Genomic DNA, 23,019 nt, shown 5'->3' on the forward strand with positions numbered 1-23,019 from the left:
TGTTCTTTGGCAAACATCCTCTGTTGGGATCATCCTCACCTCAGTGGGATGTGCAGATTGGTGAGCTTTCCTAGTACCAACTTCCCAGGAAGAACAGAAACAATGCCTAGGTCTTCTGGAAGTTCCGTAAGGTGGGGGGTGGCGATGGGGGAGAACAGTTTCCAAGAGGATTTCTTTAAACCTGTAAAGGTTACAAGAAAGAGGACAAGCTCTAGCCTCCAGCAGCAATCTCTCAGGCTGAAACCCAGGTTCCTGAAGTTAATAATCTACCAGAGAGACCCACCCAGCATGACTGGCACTGTACGCACATCCTCCCAGCATCACTGAGCATCAGATCAGACATCAACCTGGGCTGGGCATCTGTGTTTCCCATCTGTCAGGTTCCAAATGGGGGCTGACATATCTGCACATACCATATACCACCTCTGGGCTGTATAATTGGAAGGCACAAGAGGACAGCCTAAAGAATTCCAGTCATGAATAATGGGGATTTGTTGAAACCAGAATGCCCACATTCTGACAGTAGCAGAAACATGAGCTGGGCTAGCAAAGTCCTTGGAGGAAGCTCAATCAGCATGCTAATCAAACAAATCACTAGTCCTAGAGCGCGGGTGGGAGATCAGTGACAAGGACAACCCCAGTGGGGGAATCACAAAATACCACAAGGACATAAAGAAATTAGAGCATTGGGGAAAGTATTTCTAAAAGTCACATAAAAGCAAGCAAGGCCCTCACAAAAAGCAATACCCCATATAGCAGAAGAAAACCCCTCTTCTTTAAGAATGACCACATTAGGGTCTCAGACAGCAGGATATGGCCAGTACTCAATCCCTGCCCCAAACTGGGTCCCTGTGAATTGTAAAACAGCCCTGCTGCACACACCATGCATTAACTTTCTCTATCATGTAAAGAGATGGCCCAAACCCGAGTGCAGCACTAGCTTGAGCACACCTGAACCCCTCAAGTGTGCAATTTTACATTTCCTGTAAAGAACAATGCTTCTCTGCTGACCTTTTGTCTCATCTTGAATCTTCCTTTTGTTGGAGACAAACACCTGGGCCCAGCTACCCCACAAACTGATTGGCAAATACGAATCTACCCTCACCTACCAAGGAGATGCTCCACCCACATGAACCAGGAAACTGGGTCTATAAAACTTGAGACATGGGGCTCCCACGTGATCAGCAAAATCACAACTGGACAGGACCCCATCTGGTCTGCTAACCATTTATTCTCTTAAATATGAAGGTTAGGGGCAGGCGCTCTGCATATCAGGTAAAGCCGCCGCCTGCAGTGCCAGCATCCCATATGGGCACCAGTTTGAGTCCTGGCAGCTCCATTCCAATCCAGCTCTCTGCTATGGCCTGGGAAAGCAGTGGAAGATGGCCCAAGTCCTTGGGCCCCTGCACCCACGTGGAAGACCTGAAGGAGCTCCCGGATTCGGATCGGCGCAGCTCCGGCCATTGCGACCAATTGGGGAGTGAACCAGTGGATGGAAGACCTTGGTCTCTCTGCCTCTCCTCTCTCTGTGTAACTCTGACTTACAACTAAATAAATAAATCTTTAAAAAAAATATGAAGGTTAATGCTTAGGTTCACCAAACCCAAGTGAAGAAACTGCTGAGCCTACCCTTACCAATCAACAGATATCCTCATGACTCTTATATCTAAGCTCTTACACATTCACAGGCACACTTCCAAATGCCTTCTCATGTTACTAAGGGTCTATGAACTGCTCCTGCTGACTTAATCTTGTAGCATTAAAGTGTGTCCCTCAACAGGAGGATGCTCCCATCCCATGCATCTGGAGAGAGTAACAGAAAAAAATGGCCTTCCTCTCCTACTCCTCAAGAATGAGTGCGAGGTCTCAGGTTTTGTAACCAGAGAGTAGGATTTCTTCAAGAGGGGGACACAGGAACTGGAGCAGAGACTCTGAAGGAGTTCATCCCTCATTGGCTGTTTTTCAGAGCATTCTGAGGAAGGTTCATCTTGCAACACTGTACTCACAGGAGGCCAGAACACCACTAACCAGGAAAGCTGCAAGTCAGATTCTCGAATATACAATGCACATACAATGTATACAAAGGGTATATGCTGCTGAAACAGGAAGTGCCTCCAGCTCCTCATGTTGGATGTTTATTGCAAGGCAGCCCCCTGTTTCCTTGTCACATTAACACACACACACACACACACACAAATAAAGCTATCCTTTGATAAGCTGCTGTCAGCTGGCAACAAACCTAAAAGTATACTTTGTGTCCAAATGCAGCTCTGTGTGTGTCTGTGTGTGCGCCCATGTCATGCAGTCTGTGTTTGTTATCTCCAGGAGGAATATTACTAGTCTTGTTATATATAAAGATTGGTGATGTCTACTTGATTTAAATATCCCAGTATACCAACTACAAGCTAGCAACCTAATGCCAGTGAACACAGAGGTGGCAAGAGATAGGAAGGCAGATTCTCTGACCCACCTCAAGCACACCTGCATTCCATCATGGAAACCTGTGTCTCTCCCAGCTGTATCACTGTAGGTGTGCTGGCCACCTTCATACTGTCAGCTTCCATACCTCTTTCCTGAGGGATCTGAGCACAAATGCCTCTGAGCTCAAGCTGCCTGAACAGGTAAGGAGGAAAGGACCAGACAACTAACTCTTCATTCTTGATTTCCTGCTGCTCTCCACCAGTGATGGGCAGGGGCAGGTAGATTACTTCGGTAGCTTTCTCATTCTGTGGTTGGGATAAGTCTGAGGCCCATCTCCTGCACTGGCTACCAGAGTTTCCCAGCTGAAATCAACCCTAATTACTTAAAGAGGAAATTTGCTGCTCACTCACACATTTGGGATTCTTTTGCTTTCCCTGCTCAGATCCCCATTCCTCTACTGTTCCTTCTGCTTCCAAAACAAGCTTACATTCACTTGTCACTAGGTCTTTTCCTACAAGAATTCAACCTAAGGCCACAAAGAAAGAGCATGGACAGTTCTACAGAAGATTGGTGGACAAAGATGGAGCCAGAAACGCAATCCAAGTCTCGACACAGGTGGCATGGAACCAACCACTTGCATCATCACTCTTGTCTCTCAGAGTATGCATTTACAGGAAACTGGGTTCAGAAGCCACAGGCATATACAACTACTTGATAAAGCTAACTACAGTGCTTTCTAAGTAGTCCTTGAAAAGCATAAATTTGCTCTAATAAAACAATCTTTTGTTTGCTTGAAACAAAAAACACCCTACGTAAAGACAACATCAAACCCATTCCCTGAATTCCTATGGGACCAGAACACCCGCAAATACAACACACTTTCAGATACAACCACCCCACTATTCTCACACAGTCAAAAAAAAAAAAAAAAGAAAGAAAGAAAGAAAATCTGCATGTTCACATACACACACATTGGTGTGCAGTCAGTGGCGCTGATGTAACAGGTGAGTAGCACAGAAGTCACACACCACACAACGTACAACCTCCTTTATTGTAAATCTCATGCACACAAGATGTTTGCCGAAACCCTGCATGTACGCAAGGCAACCGTGACTTGACACCGGCCTGGGGACTACAGCCAAGCTGCTCACATCACTGACACCCATCCGCACTAAACCTGAGTGCTGCACTTCTCCTCAGCTGCAGCGCGTCCATAGGTCAAACAGGATGCACCTGAGGGCGGCACGCATGGTGTGCAGCCCGGGCTACCTGCTGGGCTGCATCAGGGTTTCCTTCCCGAGGAAGCCTCCCCAGCCTCAGCCTTGCTCAGAGTGCTAGCGACACCGACGGGACACACGGAGGGTCCCCTGCAGTACTAAAGCCCCCTCACATCACGGTCAGGCATCCTCAGAACAAGGGAGCGCCCTGCCAGGACCGGCACCAAATTCTAAGGTATAACCGCTCGCTCGCTCCGCAGCCATGGGCCACGCGGGCCGCTGGGCCGCACAGACCAAGGGTGAGCTCACCGCAGAGCGGGAACAACCGCAAAGCGCAATAACCGCTCGGCAAGACTGGGGCTGGGGCTCCATTACCTTCTAAGTAACGGACTCTCGGGACGCCGCCATGGCCGCGGTACCGTGGGCGTGCGCTCTCCTCGCGCCTGCGCATCACCTGGGTTGGACGCCCGCAACGGATGCTGGGAGACGTTGGAGGGCAACTTGAGCATGCCGGGTACCCGGCGTTCCTAGAGGGCGTGCGCATGCGTGCCGAGCGCGCGCCAAAGCGTGCAGCAAAGCCAGGAGCGCAGGGAGGCAGTGTGTGGTCTGCGCAGCTTTTTGAGTTTCTTCCCAGACCAGAGGAATCCTGGGATCGCCGTGGCCGTCCCTCCGTTAACCTAGCGCGTCTGAAACGACCCCTGATGGTTTGGAAGAGGGCAGACGTCCGCCCAGGCACGCGCACCCCAGGGCTGCACCCTAGAGCGGGGTCTCCTGCACTGGGGTCAGCGCTTGCAGCGTCTCCGGACTGCAGGTCTCTGAGGCTTGTCCGCGCCTCCCACAGACGCTGCCTCCTTCCTTCCCAGGCCGCCTGGGTTCCGTGGAAGAACAGTCTGGCCAAGAACGTTAGACCTGGGAACCCTGAGGGACTCGGGCTCCTGGCTCCATTCTTAGAGTTTGTCCTCTGGTATTTACTGTCCTTGGGGAATTTATGATACAGGGAATTTTAAATAAACAGTGATTCACAAATGCCTTCGTTGAAAATTTCTGACCTCCCAAATCATGACAATTTGAACCATATAAAGTAAAAAATACCATGTAGTATAGGGGTAATTTTACAGCAAAGACACACGCATTCCTTAAGTTCCTGAGTACAAAATGTGGACTCATCAACCCTACCTCCAAGATAAAGTTATTGTTTGAACACCATGTAAGGGTGCCCACGATAAAAATACAAGCAAGTCTTTGAGAGGGCTCTTAAACATGTTTACTTTTTAAGTCACACCTCTAGTTTTTTTGTTTTTTTTGTTTTTTTTTTTTGCCAGTCACCATTACCTTGCTTGAGTTGCTCCCATATTATCTTCTGAACATCTTGGTAGACCTATTTCCAGTGCTTGCATCAAGAATAAAAACATTGTTGAGTGTCAATGGGTGGTTCATGCTACAGAGGACTGAGGCTCCTAGCCCCTGGTTTATTCTCCAGGTGACTTCACTTCCAGGGCTAGGCCAAGCGGGAGCTAGGTGCATGGAACTTCAGTTCTTTCCAGGTCGCACCTGGATTCATGAACCCAACCACTTGAGGCATCATCTGTGATCTCTCAGGGTGCACATCAGCAGAATGCTGGAAGGTGCAATTACTCCAGTACAGGAAGGGGACATCTTAACTGCTAGACTCAACACCATACGGAGTACCTGTACAAAAATTTCCTGTGGAAGGGAAATAGTGACCAGGATACTTTGTTGGGAGGAAGCCCCATCCCTAAATATTCCATTCCACTTTTGAAATACAAAAACTTTTTGCACGTTACAATACTCAATGAAAAGCATTAAAAGGAGAAACAGCATACATTTCACAACAAACGCTGTCAGTACCATATAACATTGGGGAGGGGTTTCAGAGTTAGTCTATAAGCTTTAATATCAGTCCTTGATGGCCAGAGGCGTTCCAACAAAGGGGATCAGAAGTCAGACTTTCCTTGGAAATGCAGATCTCAGCAGTGGACAGTACTTGGGGATGCAAGACTGCTTCCCTCAGGATGAAGTGCACACACTGCAACTGTCACGGATCCGCTGATACGTTCTCAGACACTTGGTCCCCTCTTCTCCCTAAGCAAGCCTGTACTGATCACTTCATGTGTTCTGAAATTTGATGAGACAGTGCTTCACTGAATGTAGCTAAGAGCCTACCTCCACAGGTGGGAAGCAGGGTGACCTAGGAACCAAGAGTAAGTATATCGATATGGAACAGATGTTAAGGAGGAACCAAGTACAGTCGGTGTGCTGGAAATCGGAGAATATTTTAACACTGACTGAGGAGCTCACATCAGCTGTTCTGCCGCAGCTCAACTTCAAGAGAACTTGAGATTCTGCCCTACCTGCAAGAGCCTCAGAATGTCTCCCCACCCCCACCCAGGCTGCTCTCCTGCCACCCCTCCCCCACCAGAGAAGCCTGAGCCCCACATTCCGTTCCTGTTACCTTTAAACTTGCCCCAGCTGCTGCAGTTGGACCCTGAGCAGCCAGCTCACTGCTGGGTCCTGAACTTGCTTCTCTCATTGAGGAGGCTGCGCTGAGTGTCCAAGCCTGCGGGATAGCTTCAGAAGGAGGTAAGTCTGTAGGGGTGGGGCTGTTTAACCAGATTCCCTGCCACTACTCTGATACTTGGGAACTCACATGTGACACGTCCCCTGGGGTCAGCTGACTGGATTGAAGTAGAAGAAAGAGACGGCCTGGAAGTCCACAAGGACATCATACCTGGGGAGGCTGTGGAAGCCTATGTTGAACGGATGCTGTTGACAGGGGAGACTCCAGGCCACATACAGGTGGATCAAGATGCCCCACGGGAAGTGTACTGATGAGTAGAAGAGACGGGAGCAAATGGATTCATTCTCTGTAAACCAGGAGAGGGGCACAGGTCACTTCAGTCTGAGGGGTGTAGTGCGAGGATGGCTGGGGATGAGGTGGAGGCAGAGAGGCTCAGGGTATAGCTGAGCCTACCCTTTCAGTCACAGGGAGCCTGCCCTTGAGAGGGCTCAGAGGGTGTAGACAGGGGTATCCTAGGTATTAGGATGCTGAGATGAAATGGGCTTAGCCATGAAAATGATCAGTTGGGCTCCTTCACTTTTACCCACTCTTCCTTGAGTGAGGCTGGAAATTACCCCAACCTCCACCGCCCAGGTCCTCCCAGCTCTCTGCTTCCTGCCCAGTAGTGGTTTCTTTCACTCCAGGAAAGTTGTTTTTTTCTGGATTCTGCAAGGACAGGAATGGCAATTAACATCAGCCAACAGAGGGCTGGGGTTTCCCCTAAGTGGTCTGCATTGTTCCTCCTGTAGTGGAAACACAAGTCTTTCACCCACGTCATCCTACATCTCATGGTGGCCTCTGCCCAGACTTTCCATAAAGATGAAGGCAGTGCACGAATTCCAGTCTGTACTTCACAGACAGGTTCAGCTGGGCAGAGTGGTTGGATTTCCACAGGAAGTTGCAGTGCATGCTGTTTTCCACCTTTATTTTCATAAAGCTTATTTATTTGAGTAGCAGAGTGACAGAGGAGGGGAGACAGTGGGGACTTGACAAGCAATGGAAGAGGGAGAGAGGGAGAAAAGAGAGAGGGAGAGAGGAGAAGGGAGGGAGAGGAAGAGAGAGAAAGGGAGGGAGAGGGGGAGGAAGGGAGGGAGATATTGACATCTTCCATCCACTGTTGACTCCCCCAGTGCCTGAAATAATCAGAGCTGGGCAAGGTCAAAGCCAGGAACCCAGAACACTGCCAGAGTCTCCAACAAGGGACAGGAATTCATGCACTGTGTCTTCATCTTCTGCCTCCCTTCTCACATTAGCAAGAAGTGGGTCAGAAGTACAGTTTGCCAGGACTAGAACAAGCTCCAATACGGGATGTGGACATGCCAAGTTGCAGCTTAACTCACTAGTGCCAAAAAACCACACCTGTTTTCATATTAAAGGAAGGAGAGTAGCAGTTAGGAATGTTATGTTCAATGTGAGGACACGGGTCCTGATCCTTAGACACATGTGCACGGTGCCTGTTGTCATTTACTGGGCTCTATGTGGTTCCTGGACAGACATGTGTCCCAGTACATATTGTCCCCTCAACTCCCAGACTCAAGCCTACTCCTCAAGCCTTCGCTTTCATCACTGAAAGCATAAAGAATGACCCCAGAGAGGTACCATTTCCCTCAACCAATTCTGACCTGACCCTTTAGAAACTATGAAATCCTGGACACCTCCCCAGACACCCCTACCAATCACCACCCTGTGGACTTTCTAAGCCTATGCAGCCATCACTGATTGTGCAAGGACACGATCTCAAGGGACCAACATCGTCCTAGCAGTCCTGTTCTTGGGGAACACAGCTTCTAGCGTGGCCAGAGGGACCACCAGGCCCTGCAACCAGGGGCGGCCAATATATGCTCCCTGTGGTTTCGGCAGGGCCCTCTTAAGAGGAGTACCACTGCTGGCAGGATGATGTTACCCTCAGAGATGACAAGGTTATCCTCATGAATCACAAGGCCATGGAGGGGAGAGATTTCTTCCCAGACCTTTGACCTTCTTGTGCTAGGGTTTAAGGAAAGGGTTCCACTAAGAAGTGTCAGTGAAAGAAGCCTAAGGTGGGGTCTGGGCTTGGTGTTGTGAACCAGCTGGCTTTACCTAGGCTGGGTGGGCACGTGACACCACAGCTGTATAAGTCCCCTGGCCAGCTGTGGAGTACTGAGGGGCCCAGTACCACTAGGGAGGAAATCCAGGTGTGGGAGACACCTATAGAACTGGGAGTCACCCTGGGTGACTCTAGGGGCAATAAAAGCTCAGTGTTCCATCCTGGCAGAGATGGGTACTTGAGAATTGGTATTCGAGAAGGGTATTGAGAATTGGTTCCCCATTTCCATTTACCCCCTCCTTTGTCTCCACAGCATCTCCAGGGCTGGGAACAGCCATGATCCCGCACCCAGGCACCTCCACGACTCTCTTCACTCTGCTGCCCTTTCCCCAACCTACTCACGGCCCCGCACCCCAGCCACCCTGGGGGCAGCCCCCTCCACCCCTCCTGAATGCAGCATTCCCTCCAGGCAGCCACCTCATACTACCTGCTGCTATCCCCAGGATGCCCACGGTGGCAGGAGATGGTGGCTGCGGCCCAAATGGGGCTGGGAATGTCCACATCATACTCCAGTTGAGGACAGGAGGGCAGCCGGTGCAGCCCCCCCACTCTCAGACCTTGGTCTACAACCAAACCTGTATCAGCCTGAATGCCCCAGGAGGCCTCTGTGGGCCAGGGCAGCACCCTGCTCCCATAGCAGTGCCTGTGTCTTCCCTGCAGGCAACAGTGCCTGTACCTACCATGGTGGGAACCCAGGCCAGTCAGGGGCGCTGGCCTCCGGGCTGCCCTCCTCCAGCTCCACCACCAGCTGCCCAGCTGGCCCCCATGGTCTTCCCAGTAAACAACGGGCCACCATCACAAGGGGCTGACAGGGAGCACATCCTGCCTACTCCCAAGGCCCAAGCCTCACCAGACGACCCCTGCAACTCCACCAGCGTCTACGAGAACTTCCGACGCTGGCAGCACTTCAAGGCCCTGGCCTGGAGGCTCCTTCCCCAGAGCCCTGACACAGAAGCTCTGTCCTGCTTCCTCATGTGAGTGCCCATGCCCAGGGCCTGGGGCAGTGCATTGGGAGGATCGGGGTGGGCAACGCAGGCTAAAAGGGCTCCCAAAGGAAGACCCTGAAGGCAATCGAGAGACCACATGCAGTTCCATTGTCAGCCATGATACCTCATGCTGAGTGTGACACAATTCCAGGGCCTTTTCCCACTGGATCTTAGCTATCCTGTGATAACATTTTCATTCCCACAATTTCCAGGGTAACCCTTACAGAACACTCAAGGTCAGAGCGGGTCCTGGGATCACAGGAGCCACCACTGGGGTTTGAGTCTGAGTCCACACAGCAATCCCTGTCCACCACCAGCATCATACACAGAAGGTCACAGACCCAGGGACTTGACGTGAGGGCTGATAAGGAGGGAAGTCTTATACACAGCCCAACCCTCACTCTTCCGGGACTTCCAGGAAGACAGCAGGTGGTGGGAACCCACCCAGGGCCACGCTGGGGCCCCAGCACGAGGGTCTGTCCTGGGCCAGCACTGACATCACAGCCCAGAGCCCTCACAGAGAGGAGACGCTCGCACCCGTCCCCAGGGAGCTGGGAAGGTCACTGCAGCGAACCTGCTGAGCTTGGCACAGGCCAGGCACACGCTCTGTCTCACAAAATGACTGCGGTCAGTGCCATCATGAGGAAAAGGCAATGAGGTGAAGAACACAGCCACAGCCCAAACGTCATGGTCCAGGCTGTGACTGGACTCTGAGCCCCTAAGGCAAGAACGCAGGCCGCTGTCTGGGGCTGCTGGGGACCACACCAGAGGGAACCTTCCCCGCAGTGTCACACTCCCCTTTCTTGACCACTTGGGCTCCGGTTCCTCTGTGTCTACCACCATCACGTCAGACATAGCCACCTTCCACTGAGCAGGGCACTGCGTCCATGTCGCGCCCACCTCTGACCTCCCGGCCGCATCGTCACTCAGCCTGCAGCTGAAAGGAGTCTCCACGCCTTGGTGTTGACGTCTCCATCTCCCTGCAGCTCTGAACACTCAGCATTTCCCAGGAGGCACATCACCCCCCAACTCAGTCCCCATGCACAGAGTCTTTGTCCCCTAATCAGAGCACAGCCTGCGTGGCTCCCATCCTTCTCCCCACTCCCAGGAGCACTGAGGTCCCAACTCCAGTGCGGCCTCTGGCCAGCAACTATAAAGCAGGTTACACGCTCAGCCCTGGGGCCAGGAGCCCGCACCAGAGCCCTGGCACGCAGGTCAGGTCATTCTGTGCACTTCTCCCTGTGGGCTGCACTCACAAGGCCACACGCTGGACAGTTCCAGCCACAGATGTTCAGGTGTCACGTCTGGAGGCTGGAAGACTGAGCACAGCACATGGGCTGGATTCAGGTTCCAGGGAGGCTGCTCTTCCTGCCTGAGACAGGACCTTCCCACTGTCTCATCTGAGTCTCAGAGCTATGGCGTGTCTTGCTGCTCCTCTAGGACACCAGTACTATCACAGGAGCTGCAGCCTTAGGGCCTCACCTAACCGGAACTGCACCACAGACACCACCTCAGACCCCATCACACTGAGGATTAGGCCTTGCACACATGTGTTTAGGGGATGCCAGCATCCAATTCATGCTGCACAGTGACACTGAAGCCGCACTAGGGAGACAGAGAGGCCAACACAGCCCTGGGAGTGGGTATCCCCCAGAGGAGAGGTGGCCAAGAGCCTGGAGAGCCCGCACTGGAGGAGGACACGACAGGGACAGAGGGAAGGGGAGGCCGCAGCAGGGTAGTCAGACCCCTGAGCTCAGGCGACAGGGTGGGCTCGTGCGTTTTTACTGACTCCGAGGAATTCCAGCCCTGTGCTGCGGACCCTGGCCCAGAGGAGGCCCACCATGCCGCTGGAGGAGGGCCTGCAGTTTGCCTTGCGCGAATGGCAGCACAAGAGCAACTTCGACCGCATGATCTTCTACGAGATGGCAGAAAAGTGAGTTGGGAGTCCGAGTCCCGGTGCCATGGGGTGGAGGGGGCTGGGGGGAGGCTGGGCCTGAGGGGCTGGATGCGTCAGCACACATACGCAGAGGGCCGCTTCCTGGAACAGGCCCTCCATGGGCCCTGCTCTCCCAGGATACTGCCCCACCGCCTGGATATAGGGTTCTATGTGCTCTCCTCCCCGGGAGTCCTCCCCATCTGTGTCTGAAGCTACCGATGCTCTGATGGTCAAGGTTGAGGTGGAGCAGCCAAGGTAGCCCTTGTGGTGTCCTCCCACCACGAGGACTCTGCACATGGCACGACCTCCATCAGAGCGTCTGCCTTACACCCTAGAGAGGGTGCTGTGGACAGATGTGTTGTCACAGTGAAGCGCCATCCCAGAATGTGCTGCAGCCCAGAGTGTTCTCGGGGGTCTGGTGTCTCAGACGCAGGGCCCTGGCTGCATTTCTGCTTGTTTATGCAGTGTGATAAGTTTAAACACACAGCACTCAGAGGCAATGCCCACCTCTCAGCCAGGCCTCCCATCCTCCTGCCTGCCCCTGGACCCTAATCTCCTGCTCCCCCTACAAGGATCACAGTCTCGGGCTCAGGATCTTTGATTCTGAACTGGGACCCCAAACAGCTTGTGATAAATGTCCTTTGGAGCAGCCTCTGGAGTCAGCCCTAGTTGTGGCTCTGTGTGGGGCCAGAGAAGGCATGCAAGGGGTCAGATCTGCTGTGCCTTTGTTAACTGGGCCTGTAGGGGATCAGAGACACACGTCACATGCCCGTGCAGGGTAGACAGAGCACTGTTCCCAGAATGTTTTGCCCCTGTGGGACTGACCAGACGTGGGCCTTGCTGAGCCCAAGGGACATGTGCATGTGTCTGCCACCAGCTGCTGCCAGATCGCTTGTCAGGGCACGGGCCCCTCACGTTTGGCCTGTGTTCCCCACTCTCAGGTTCATGGAGTTTGAGGAAGAGGAGGAGATGCAGATTCAGAAGCTGGGGTGGATGAAGGGGAAACCTTGCCAGCCCCCACCGGTCTCACCAGCACTGCTTCCTCAAGGGCCCCCAGCCCCTGTGGCTGTCCAGCAGCCAGGTACAGTCTCCCGTGTTCCAACAAGTCCGTGGCAAAGGCCAAGGCAACCCCAGGATCCGTTGTCCCCTCATCTGCACCTTTTCCTTCAAGAGCAACATGTGTTCCTTTGTGCAGAATGTCCCACAGACAGCCCAGGGGCCCACATGCTTTGGGCCATCACCTGGGGATTTTTCATGCCACAGTCATAGTGCCTCTCATCCCTTAGCTTCCCAAGGAGCCAGCAAACTCTGGCCAGGATGGGGTCTGGAGATAAGAACATGGAGTGTTGGTGACTCAGGTGTTCCACCTCTCGGCCCCATCTCCTCTCTCGGATGCTGTTGTCAGGTTCTCCTGGCCCAGCGAGACCACTCATATCCCCCAACAACTGTCCACCCCACTGCGCCTGACATGACACTGGGGCCCCTGTACTCACACCATGTTCCCCATCCACAGGGTGTGCCTCCAGGAAGGCCAGCTCCAAGGCCCTGCCTGCCTGTCCAGTGCCACCCAGACACCAGGGGCCTCAGGACAAGACACCCAAGGAGGTCCCGCCAGAGGCCGTGAAGGAGTACATGGAAATCATGGACACGTTGCTGGGGCCAACACCCTTGTCCTGGGAGCCTCCCGATGGCCACCCAGAAGAGGACACAGATGAAGGTTTCCTGGAGAGTGAGGGGTCATACCCGGACCCGGAAATGCTGTCCTACATCGACAGTCTATGCTCCCAGGTGGATTTTGTCACCAAGGTGGGTTGGGATGCGGCACTGGGATGCAAGATCCAAAAAATGACCCTGCCAGGCCCTTAAGCCAAATGCAAGTTCTTCACCACTGCCTTTGTGTTCCTGAGTGAGTGAGTGAGTGAGTGAGTGAAGCTGACTGCCCACTGATTTATACCCCCAGAGTGTGAACAGTGATGGGGCCGTCATTGCTTTCTGGTTCTGTTCAAGGTCCCATCACCTCAGATGCTTCATGCAAGGATGATCACGGACATCTTGCATCTTTTCTAGGCGGAGGCCATCATTCACCCCAGATTCCTGGAAGAACTGCTTTCCCCAGATCCACAGCTGGACCTCACGGCCCTGTCCAAGGAGCTGGAGAAGGAGGAAGGGCTGACTGCTGGCCAGGTAAAGGACAGAAGGTGGTCAGCATTAGAGTAGGGACAGCATGTAGACAGGGCAGGGAGGTGCGCCAGGAAACCAGGGGTGGGGGGCAGCATGTAGACAGGGCAGGGAGGGGCACCAGGAAACCAGGGGTGGGGGGCAGCATGTAGACAGGGCAGGGAGGGGCACCAGGAAACCAGGAAACTGGGGTTCAGGGGACAGCAGGTAGAGGCACCTAGGTAGACTGGTGGTCGAAGGAGGGAGCCCAGCATGGCAGACCCAGATCATTTTGTCTCCCCCTACTCTGCTGGGGAAGAATGACTTCTTGAGGAGCTGCTTCAGGTGGGGTGCAGGTGCTCACATGTGTTAAAGAGACAGAAGAGCCAGTTCCAGGTTAGGGTACAGGGCTAGAATGAGGCTCATGTGGGTGGAGGCAGAACCCCCTCACACCGATGGAACCAGCCCAGAGACTCAGGCCTTTCTGCCTCCTCCTGAGTACCTGCTGTGCACCCCCTGGCCTCCCTCGCACCTGGCACAGCCACTAAGGGCCTGTTTCCTCTGCAGGTGACGGTGAAGCACTTCTCCTTGAAAGAGGATGGGGCCATGGGGGCCACCCCCAGTCGTCGTGTGCCCCTACTGAAACCCAGCAATTCTGAATCTGGACCCCAACAAAGTGCAGAGAGTGACCACCAGGGCCCCCGCCTTGGGGCCAGAGCTGAGTGCTTCTCTGGGTCGATGTCTCCCCAAGACCTGCAGAGACATGCTGTCCCAGACACCCCCCTGTGCAGGCCTGGGGTTAATGCTGTCTTTAGTGGACATCAGGAGTGTCCCTCACTGGGGGCCACCGAAGATGCCAGGAGTTTCAGAGGAGGACCCTCTGTTGGGGGCCCGCACACATCATTGGACATCTCCAGTGAGAACGAGGAGGAACTTCCCAGTCTCTCCTTCCTCCTGGCCTCCCAGTACCACCTGCTGCCCTTGGGCTTTGGGCAGAGCGAGGCCTCTGCCGAAGACCTGCCCTGCCTTGGAGCTGGGAATCCTTGCAGAGCACCAAAACCCCTGTCTACCCATGGAAGGGATCCTAGGGGTCCCCTCCCACATGCTGCAAAGTCCAGGAAGCAAGCTCTCCAGGGAGGCCTGGGCCCTGCAAAAAAGAAGCCCTGCCCAGTGCCTCACCTCAGGGCTTCTGGAGGGCAGGCCCAGGCTCTGGGCTCTGTGGGAAACTCCCAGGCTCAGAAGAGGAAGTGTGACCACTTGGTCACCAGGAGGAGGAAGAAGCATCATTCAGCCCACTAGGTGGCGCTAGGGCTCTGGGGAGCAGCTCCTCTAGGTGCAGCCTGAAACACATGGACCCTTACTCTGCCCTGCACCCAAAGTGCTGACCCTGCTGTTCCTCACCACAAGAGGGCAACTGTAGGACCCCCGGGTGGAGGGACCTGGGGCCAGAGTGGGGAATCATCCCTTTGGGACTTTGTGTAAATAAAGGAAGTTACATTGGAAACAGTCTCTGCTCTGCTGCCCTCTGTCCTGGCGTCAGCGGGGTGAGGGCGGTGAGGCAGACAGACGGAGAGGCCTGCTCGTGGCTGCACAGGGGCCTGCCTGACGTCTCCCTCCAGGTTCCCACGCTTCCTACCCCGGCTGCTAGTGCCCCGCACCATCACCGCCCACAGGAGCCCTCATTGCTCTGGGTCCTCCTGAGCCCCGCTGCCCTCTGTGTCCTATACATGTCCTCCTGGGAGCTGCTTCTGAGCCGTCAGTCGAGGGCCCCAGGAGCGGAGTCCGAGAACTGAGCCTGGAGAGGGCACCCTCCCGAGGGGCTCCTTTCTGCTCCCCTGAAGCAGGCTCCAGGCAGGCCTGGTCCCTCCTCCGTGTGGGTCTGGGTAGATGGCAAGCGCTGGCTTTGGGAAAAGAGGCTGTGGCATCTGGGGAAATGTAGGCCGCCAATCTGAGCAGCACTGATGGCCGCCAAAGCCAAGGGCTGTGCTTTCTCGGTGACCAGGTGGGATTGCTCCACAGGGGAAACCTCAGCGCTGCAGGAGGTCCTCCACGGCTCTGTGCCCTGGACAGCACTGGCGGGTGCCCCTCACTGGTCCTAACCAGGTGGCCCCATCCTGTCCCAGCGGCCGGGAAAAGGGCGGGCCAGCACAAGTCTGCTCATCAGTTGACCACAGGCAGTGGCTGACACAGGTCTCCTGGCAGACAAGAGAAGGGCTGGCCCCTGGGACACACGAGGGGCAGCTGAGGCCCTTCGCAGCCCCTGCAGTTTCTGTGAAGGCATCCTGGGCTGGGAGGAAAGAACCTGGGCGGCCCCCACGGGGGCTCTCAGGACCTGACTCCTACCCTAGACAGGCTCTGCGTGTCCCAGACCAGCACAGCCCTGTTAAGGTCTTCAAAATCTACTAAGTTCTGTTCCCTGACAGCAGCTGGCTCTCATCCCCTCCCCGCCTCAGTCTTCCGAAGGACGAATTCCACCTCTGATGCCAACACCCTTTCCTGCAGTGTCCTGTGTCTTAGTTCATTCCAAAGATTTTCATTTTCTTCAATTACTGCCGCTTTGGTTGTGATATCAAGAGAATGTTTCGGGCCACGCTGTGGCGTAGCAGGTAAAGCTGCCACCTGCAGCACCAGCATTCCATATGGGCACTGGTTTGAGTGTTGGCTGCTCCACTTCCAGTCCAGCTCTCTGCTATGGCCTGGGAAAGCAGTGGAGGATGGCCCAAGTCCTTGGGCCCCTGCACCCACATGGGAGACCCAGAAGAAGCTCTAGGCTCCTAGGTTTGGATCAGGCCAGCTCCAGTCATTGTGGCCATTTGGGGAGTGATTTAGCAGATGGAAGATCTCTCTGTCTCTGCCTTTGCCTCTCTGTAACTCTGCCTTCAAATAAATTAATAAAAAAAGAACTTCAGTGAAAAAAAAATAATAATGGTACCCTCACAGCATGAGTTATGAGTGTCCCCTTAACTTCTTTGGAACAGATGAAGGGAATTGATATTCTCCTTTTAGTAAATTTTTTTTCAATTTATTTGAAAGGTACAAGGCGGAGGGAAAAGCAAAGGGAGGGGAAAAGGGAGAGGGAGAAAATACTCCTATGTGCTGTATCACTCCCCAAACTGGCCATGGCCTGGGGCTGGGTTCAATCCATGCAGTATCTTCTGCTGTAATCTGTTATTATACAATAGGAGCCCTACTGATGAGGTGGGGAGGTGTTGGAGGGGAGGCATTCTATAATCCTGTGATTTTACTGAACCTGGGCTACTGTCCTGTGACCTTCACATGTACCTCTGAGTAGCCCTCACCCCAACCCATGGTGTGGAAGAAATGCAAGAGCGTGCTGGAGTTTGGCATTTCTTGTCCACCAAGTCGGTTAGGTGCTGGTAAAAGCTCCAAAGAAAAGACTCTCGTAAGAGCTGCTGTTGTGGTAGGCTTTTGTAAGCAGGGCTGATGGTCTCTTCATATTTCACAGTCATCACATGTCCATTCAGGCTCTCCCTCTTATCCACGCACCAAGAGCTTGAGAAGGCTGCTGAGGTAACCATCCCAGCCCCTATGTCCATCTCTCGTCCTCCAGTCACAGGCCAGGATCCCTTTCCCCATGTCCTGGTTCTGGACTCAGTCCTGCTCAGTCACGCTACGTCCCAGGCTTTCCCTCCCTGAGGTCCACTGGAGTTCAGCCTTCTCTTTAAAACCCCTAGCCGTGCTGCTTTTCTACTCGGGAAAGCCCTGGATCCTCTGCACTGTGGGTCCTGAGTGGAAGTCTCACTCCTTCTGCAGGCCTGGGTGCCCCTGTAGCAGACACGCTCTGTGAGAGGCAGAATCGCAGCCTTCTCCCCTGATGGTGCCCCTTAGTGTTCCCCTACACACCTGCTCTTCTCCTGGGATCCCACACTTGAGAGTCCTCCTGCAAGGTCTCCTTTCTGAACAAGGGAACTAGATGCTGACCCAAGGGAAGGGCGGGCATGGTGGAGCATGAGAGATCAGAGAGGAGCAGGGTGGGTCATTGCTTTCCTCTGATACTGCCACACTTGGTTTGAGGGTGGGTAGAAAAGCCAAGGAGAAGTTTCAGGGAAGGACACTGGTACACGGGATGAAAGGCGCTGGATGCCCCCAGGTCACGTCAAGGCTTTCTGGGAGGCCCTGAGGACAAATGGCAGCAGAAGCCAGGGAAGCGCAGTTCTGAGGGCTGTGTGGGGTCCAGGTGAACAACAGGCTGGTGTAGGATGGTGCAGATGCTGGGTCTGGGGAAGGAGTGGGCCTCTTGATTCTGTCAACCCAGTCCACTGAGCAGGAGACCCTGGGGAAGATGCTGGGGTAGACACAGGTCAGCACCAGACCCACACTGGCCTGTTTCACTAGTCCCCAGACTTTGGGAAGGTAGCAAACTAGGGGCCTCCAGAACCAGACTTCCTCGACCCACTGGGGGAGGGTGCAGCTTGTACAAACAAGGTAAGGAGGACTGTGTCAGGACCTAGGGTGTCACAGGAGGCCACAAGCAGTTAACAGAGACAGCCTGGTCTAGGCATAGGGTGCCAAGTTGGCAGGCACAGGGTAGAGATAGGACCAAAAAGACGCCAGCAAAGAAGAAAAGGTAAGACGCCATTGACAGGAAGAGCAAAGGGGGACTTGGTGCGATCACAACTCGATGGCCTCCGGGTGTCCTTGTCCTCATCCCTGGGACCTGGGAATAAGTGACTTCACGTGCAGAAAGACTGTGCACACGGGATGGAGCTGAGGGACCTGAGAGGGTAGAGGACCCCTGGAGTACTCAGGTACCATCCCTCATGTCCTTCTAAGGGAATGGGGCAGCAGGGGGCAGAGGCAGAAGGAATGTGAGGACAGAAGCAGAGGTTGGCTGGATGCACTCTGAGGATGCAGGAATAGGTCACTGGCCAGGGTGTGCTGCAACAGGAGAAGCTGGAAAGGCGGGAGCAGAATGTGCACTAGAGGCTCATAGGAACCGGGTGGCCCACACCGGGACTCTGGCCCTTCAGGTCTATTAGTTACTCAGTGTCAGCCACTGGGCTCCCAGGTGGTGGTGACTTGATACTGGGTGCTGGGAAATTCACATCAGGGTCCTCCTGAGGACAGTGCTGTGCCTTTGCTGTCCTGTTGTTCCCTTCTTGGGCTCCCCACAGGGAGTGCCCTTCCCCTGCCTTCCTCTCACTGTGCCACCACCCAACTTGAGAAGGCAGCAGCAGGCCTCATCTGCTCCAGGCCATGCGATTAATGCCATGAGTGATGGGGTCACCAATGTCACACTGCATTTTGTGCTGCTGGGGGAAGCACCAAAGGACCCCAGCATCTCCAGGCCCTTGGGGAGCTCCAAGAGGGTAAAGTCCCACCTCTCAGGACCCTATGCAGGGACAGGTCTGAGACAGGGACTAAAAACAAGTGCAGCTCAGACACAGGGAGATGGACAAGATCTGGAACTGGAGCGCCAACACTTGTTCACCATCTGCTGAATGCCAGGCAATGTGCTTACTTTTCTGTAGGAACCTTAAGACGTGGAGGCTGGAAGCAAGCCGATTTCCAGGTGAGGAAACGTGTCTAAGGTCACAGTGCAGGTAGATGACCGATTACAGATTGGAGCCAGGCCTGTCCTGGCCCACAGTGTGAGCACTGAGTCACCCCGCAGCACGTGTCTCCTCAGAGCTGTGTCTTGGCACTCTGGTTAGGGAGGGGTGCAATTTAGGGGAGAGCAGGGAGCCCTGGGGAGGAGGTGGGGACCAGGTCAGGCAGGGGAGGAATCCTGAGGGTTCTGAGACAGACAGTGGTGACGGATGGGGTAAAGAAGGAGGAGGGGCAGGGGTGTTTGGTGTTTTTCTGGACTCTCAGGAGTCCAGCTCAGCAGTGCCCTGGCCTAGGGAAGGAACAACAGGAGGGGAGGGTTGTGGGTGCATGACGGTGTGCCTACCAGGTGCAATCAAGGGCACTGGCCCTGAGACACCACGACATGGTCTTTTCAGGAGAATGCAGGCACAGGGCCAAGCTGGAGAGGAGGTCCAGGCCCTAGCACTGCACTCAGCAGACCCCTTGCTCTCCCTGTGGGTGCAGCAGACTCTCAGGAGGTGGGCCAGGTGAGACAGCCTGAAAGAAGCAATGAGGGGTGTAGGGACAGGGAACCAACAGACCTGGAACCTCCTCCCACGAGGAGGGCAGGGAGCTGAGGGCCCTCCCTGTAGCCTAGCGAGCTCACTGGGAAGCAATGAAAACTGAGTTACTGGTGCAGGCACTGTACGTAGCACCACCTGCAGTGCTAGCATTCCTATGGGTGCCAGTTCAAATCCCTGCTACTCTACTTCCCATCCAACCCCCTGCTAATGAGACAGGTAAAAGCAGTGGAGCGTGGCCCAAGCATTTGGGCCCCTGCCACCCAGATGGGAGACCCTGATGATGTTCCTGGCTCCTGGCTTCAGCCTGGCCCAGCCCTGGATGTAGTGGCCATATGGGGAGTGAATGTGTAGGTGAAAGGTCCTCTCTCCGTGTTTCTACCTCTCTCTCTGCAAGTGTGACTTCAGATTAAATAAACAAATCTTTTTATAAAAACTAAATTGCCAGTGGACCCTTCCCACTGCCAGGGTGACTCAGTGTTCAGAGTGGGGACAACAAACACCAGGTTCTAGATTTCAATCTGTCGTTTTGTTAGTGCTGTGATTTAGCTAAATGTATTCAGTTATAAAAGCTTGCCATAATAAGTTGTCATTAACTAGGCAGTTTGGAAACAAGAGAAACTGATTTTCGTGATTCTGGAAGCCAGAAGTCAAAATCAAGGTGTTATCAAAGTCACTCCACCTTAAGAAGGCTGCAGGAGGAATTCCTCACCTCTGCTTACTTCTGGTCGCTCTTGGTGTTTCATGGCTTCCAGCTGCATCACTCCAGCCTCTGCCTCTGTCTCCATGGAATATCTTACCCCTGTGTGTCTCCATGGATACTCTCACCACATGGGTGCAGGGATCTAAGGACTTGGGCCATCTTCTACTGCTTTCCCAGGCCCTGGCAGAGAGCTGAATTGGAAGAGGAGCAGCTGGGACTCGAACTGGTGCCGAATGGGATGCCGGCACTGCAGGCTATGGCCTTACCCGGTTTGCCACAGCGCTGGCCCTGACTTACTTTCACCTACTCACTTTCTGTCTCTGCTTTTACACCTCAGTTTTTACACCTATACTGTATAGTTTTACAGCCTCCGTTTTTACACCTATAAAATGGGACCCAGTCCTATGTAAAAAAGGAAACTTATATCCAGAATATACAAAGAGTTACTACAAAGTCAGGCAACCTAACAGAAAAACAACAGCTTAAAAAAAAAAAACTAGAAGAGAAACTTCACAGATCTCCAATGACAATAAACATATGAAAATATAGTTATCAGGAAAATGCAAATAAAAATCATAAACCACCACAGTTGCCAAAATGATCAAATGAGTGTTGGTGAGGATATAACCTCTCATGCAGGCTGTTTGCTAACCTGGGAGGAAGGTGACCACACCCCTTTCTATCCTGCAATGCTAGTGGTGACTTTCTAGGACATGTACCATGAAAGACAGAGTGTTCATCTCTGCTACGAAGAGAAACAAAAGATGTGCACAGCTCTGCTACTCAGATATCTCCAGGTGGAAACTACTCTAATACCTCCCCAGCACAGAATTGATAATAAAATGCAATTCTCATGGCAGCACACTATATGGCAATGAGAATGAAGACACCTTAAGTATGTGTTACAGCATGTATGGGTCTCACATATATAAAATTAATACACAAAAGAGTGCTAGCTATAAATTCTACTAATATAAACTAAGAATCTAGTCTAAGGTGCTTAAAAGTGAAGGTGGTAGTTGCTTTTGATTATCAATGACAAGAACAGGGTATGAAGTGGGGCCTTTGGGGGTGCTAGTAACATGTTTTGGGAATGTGGGGAGGGTATCAAACTAATGACATGAATTACACACTCTTGTGTAGTTATGTCATACTTCAATTAGGAAATTAAAATATGCAATGAAAATGGGTATTGATTTAGGGTCCTTCTAGCAGATGCCCTTACGTTGGGCTGGGCCAGGAAAGGGGTTACTTCGGGGAGACTGATGAGGAATGAAGCCCAGGAGAACAGACAAGCATCCCCAGACAGGGCCTTACTCACAGGGCAGATGGACTCTTCTTTCGAGAAGTTCTCCTCACAAACCATCTCTATATACAGAGCATTTGTCTGAGTCAGTTCTCTGCCCATATAATAACTTACAGAACTGGTTCTCAATGGGACTCACCTGACCTTACTGGAGATTGGAGGGTGGTAAAAGACACATTGCAAAAAAATAAATAAAGCAGGAGGTCAGTAATGTGTGCTGTGGCTTAGTCAAGCCACCCTGACATACTCTCTTCTGAATTCTCACGCTGCTTGTCTATTCACCAATATCCCTCTCACAGGGTTTTTCTCATAACATCTGAGCACCAAAAACTGCCTTGGTCTCCTATTATCCTTGAAGTTCCTCTCCATTTTCTCAAATATTTCCAACTTCTCATCCAATTCATTTCACTTCTCTGAACAACAGACCACACCTGTTCTATGCCACAGAGAGGCAAATCCCACCAACACTTGGGGCTTAGCAACCATTCACTGACCTGCTCACCCTTTCATAAATCACCCTATTCCTTTCCATACAATAGTTTCTTCGTTACAATCTACATTACAATCTTACATTACATTACTTCGACATTACAAACACCATACATTACTTTCTTCCATTTCTTCATCCAGCCATCTACCCACATTCCCACAGCCAACCACTGACACACCTATTGTCCTTCACATCCCCATTCAATCACTAATGCTTCCATTTACCCGTGCATCTGATCTTTCAGTAATCTCTCCATTACTCAGCCATCAATCTCCCCACCTATAATACATCCAGCCTAACTACCCATCTATCCATGCACCCATCCTTTTATCCATGCATCTGCCCACCAAATCTTCATCCATCCAACCATGCATCTACCTTCTCTTCCATTGCTCCATCTCTCCACTCAATCAATCATCTATTCACTCTTCCATTGATCTGTGCACATGCTAGGTATCTCTTGGACACTAATGACAGAAGGGGACATTTGTTGGTCACTGTTGTGCCCAGATCGTTAGATCCCCACAGAGACCCACAGAGAGTCGATCACACCGAACTGCAAAAGCAAGGTTTATTCAGGAGTACAAGCCGCGACAGGGACCCCATCCAACCAACCAGCACAGCAGAGGAAGGAGTGAGGCCCTGGTCTTTGGGAGAGTTTTTAAAGGGAAAAAAGGGCTACATCAGCAGGTAAAAAGTTACATACAACACGGGAGCTTTGGGTACAGGGAGTTACTTTGTTTAGCAATATCTACTGTGCTGTCCTTGGTCTACCGAGCTAGCTGACCCTGGTAAGCTTTGACATCTCCGGGATGCCTGAATGCCTGCTTTTACAGGGACCTGGGTCTGCTATGGGAAATGGAGGCTGCTTTTTTTTATTGTTTTAAAATGGAGTCACTTTGGCTCTTCATTCCCCCCTTGTTTTTGTACATGTTTGAAAAACCCAATCAGGGTTTTGGACATTTAAGGGTTTATTTTGGGACTGTTGGATTATTCATTGAACGGTGCCCAATTTTTGCTTTATAAACT

At 52.7% G+C, this 23,019-nt stretch overlaps 1 protein-coding gene and 1 long non-coding RNA gene across 16 annotated transcripts in view; one reads left to right on the forward strand and one right to left on the reverse strand.

Annotated features, from left to right (window-relative positions):
• LOC133772010 (uncharacterized) overlaps positions 1-23,019 on the reverse strand; it is a 216,357-nt gene that overhangs the window by 88,090 nt on the left and 105,248 nt on the right. For 10 of the 15 annotated variants that reach the window (XR_009867661.1, XR_009867659.1, XR_009867656.1 and 7 more), the window contains one exon: positions 6,388-6,523. The exons of 3 other annotated variants lie outside the window; for them this stretch is intronic. This is a non-coding gene — a long non-coding RNA (uncharacterized LOC133772010). Of the gene's footprint in view, positions 1-4,013; positions 4,105-6,387; positions 6,524-23,019 lie in introns of those variants that run through there. 2 more of the 15 variants (XR_009867662.1, XR_009867666.1) reach the window with 2 other exon arrangements.
• On the forward strand, positions 6,579-13,441 carry LOC133771891 (NUT family member 2G-like). Its single transcript, XM_062208269.1, has 7 exons — positions 6,579-6,614; positions 6,966-7,095; positions 8,556-9,276; positions 11,093-11,221; positions 12,166-12,305; positions 12,738-13,030; positions 13,292-13,441. Exons 1-7 carry the CDS (start codon positions 6,579-6,581, stop codon positions 13,439-13,441), a joined length of 1,599 nt encoding a protein of 532 aa, XP_062064253.1.

The sequence above is a fragment of the Lepus europaeus genome, chromosome 12 (assembly GCF_033115175.1).
Source record: "Lepus europaeus isolate LE1 chromosome 12, mLepTim1.pri, whole genome shotgun sequence".
Taxonomy (NCBI): domain Eukaryota; kingdom Metazoa; phylum Chordata; class Mammalia; order Lagomorpha; family Leporidae; genus Lepus; species Lepus europaeus.

What these genes read in the sequence shown, in the direction of transcription:
- LOC133771891 (XM_062208269.1), top strand. Translation starts at nt 6,579, where the DNA reads ATGGCTGGGGATGAGGTGGAGGCAGAGAGGCTCAGG. An exon ending in AGGTTCAGCTGGGCAGAGTG is followed by an intron (nt 7,096 to 8,555) that starts GTTGGATTTCCA and finishes TTGTCTCCACAG; the next exon opens with CATCTCCAGGGCTGGGAACA. An exon ending in GCTCTGTCCTGCTTCCTCAT is followed by an intron (nt 9,277 to 11,092) that starts GTGAGTGCCCAT and finishes GAGGAATTCCAG; the next exon opens with CCCTGTGCTGCGGACCCTGG.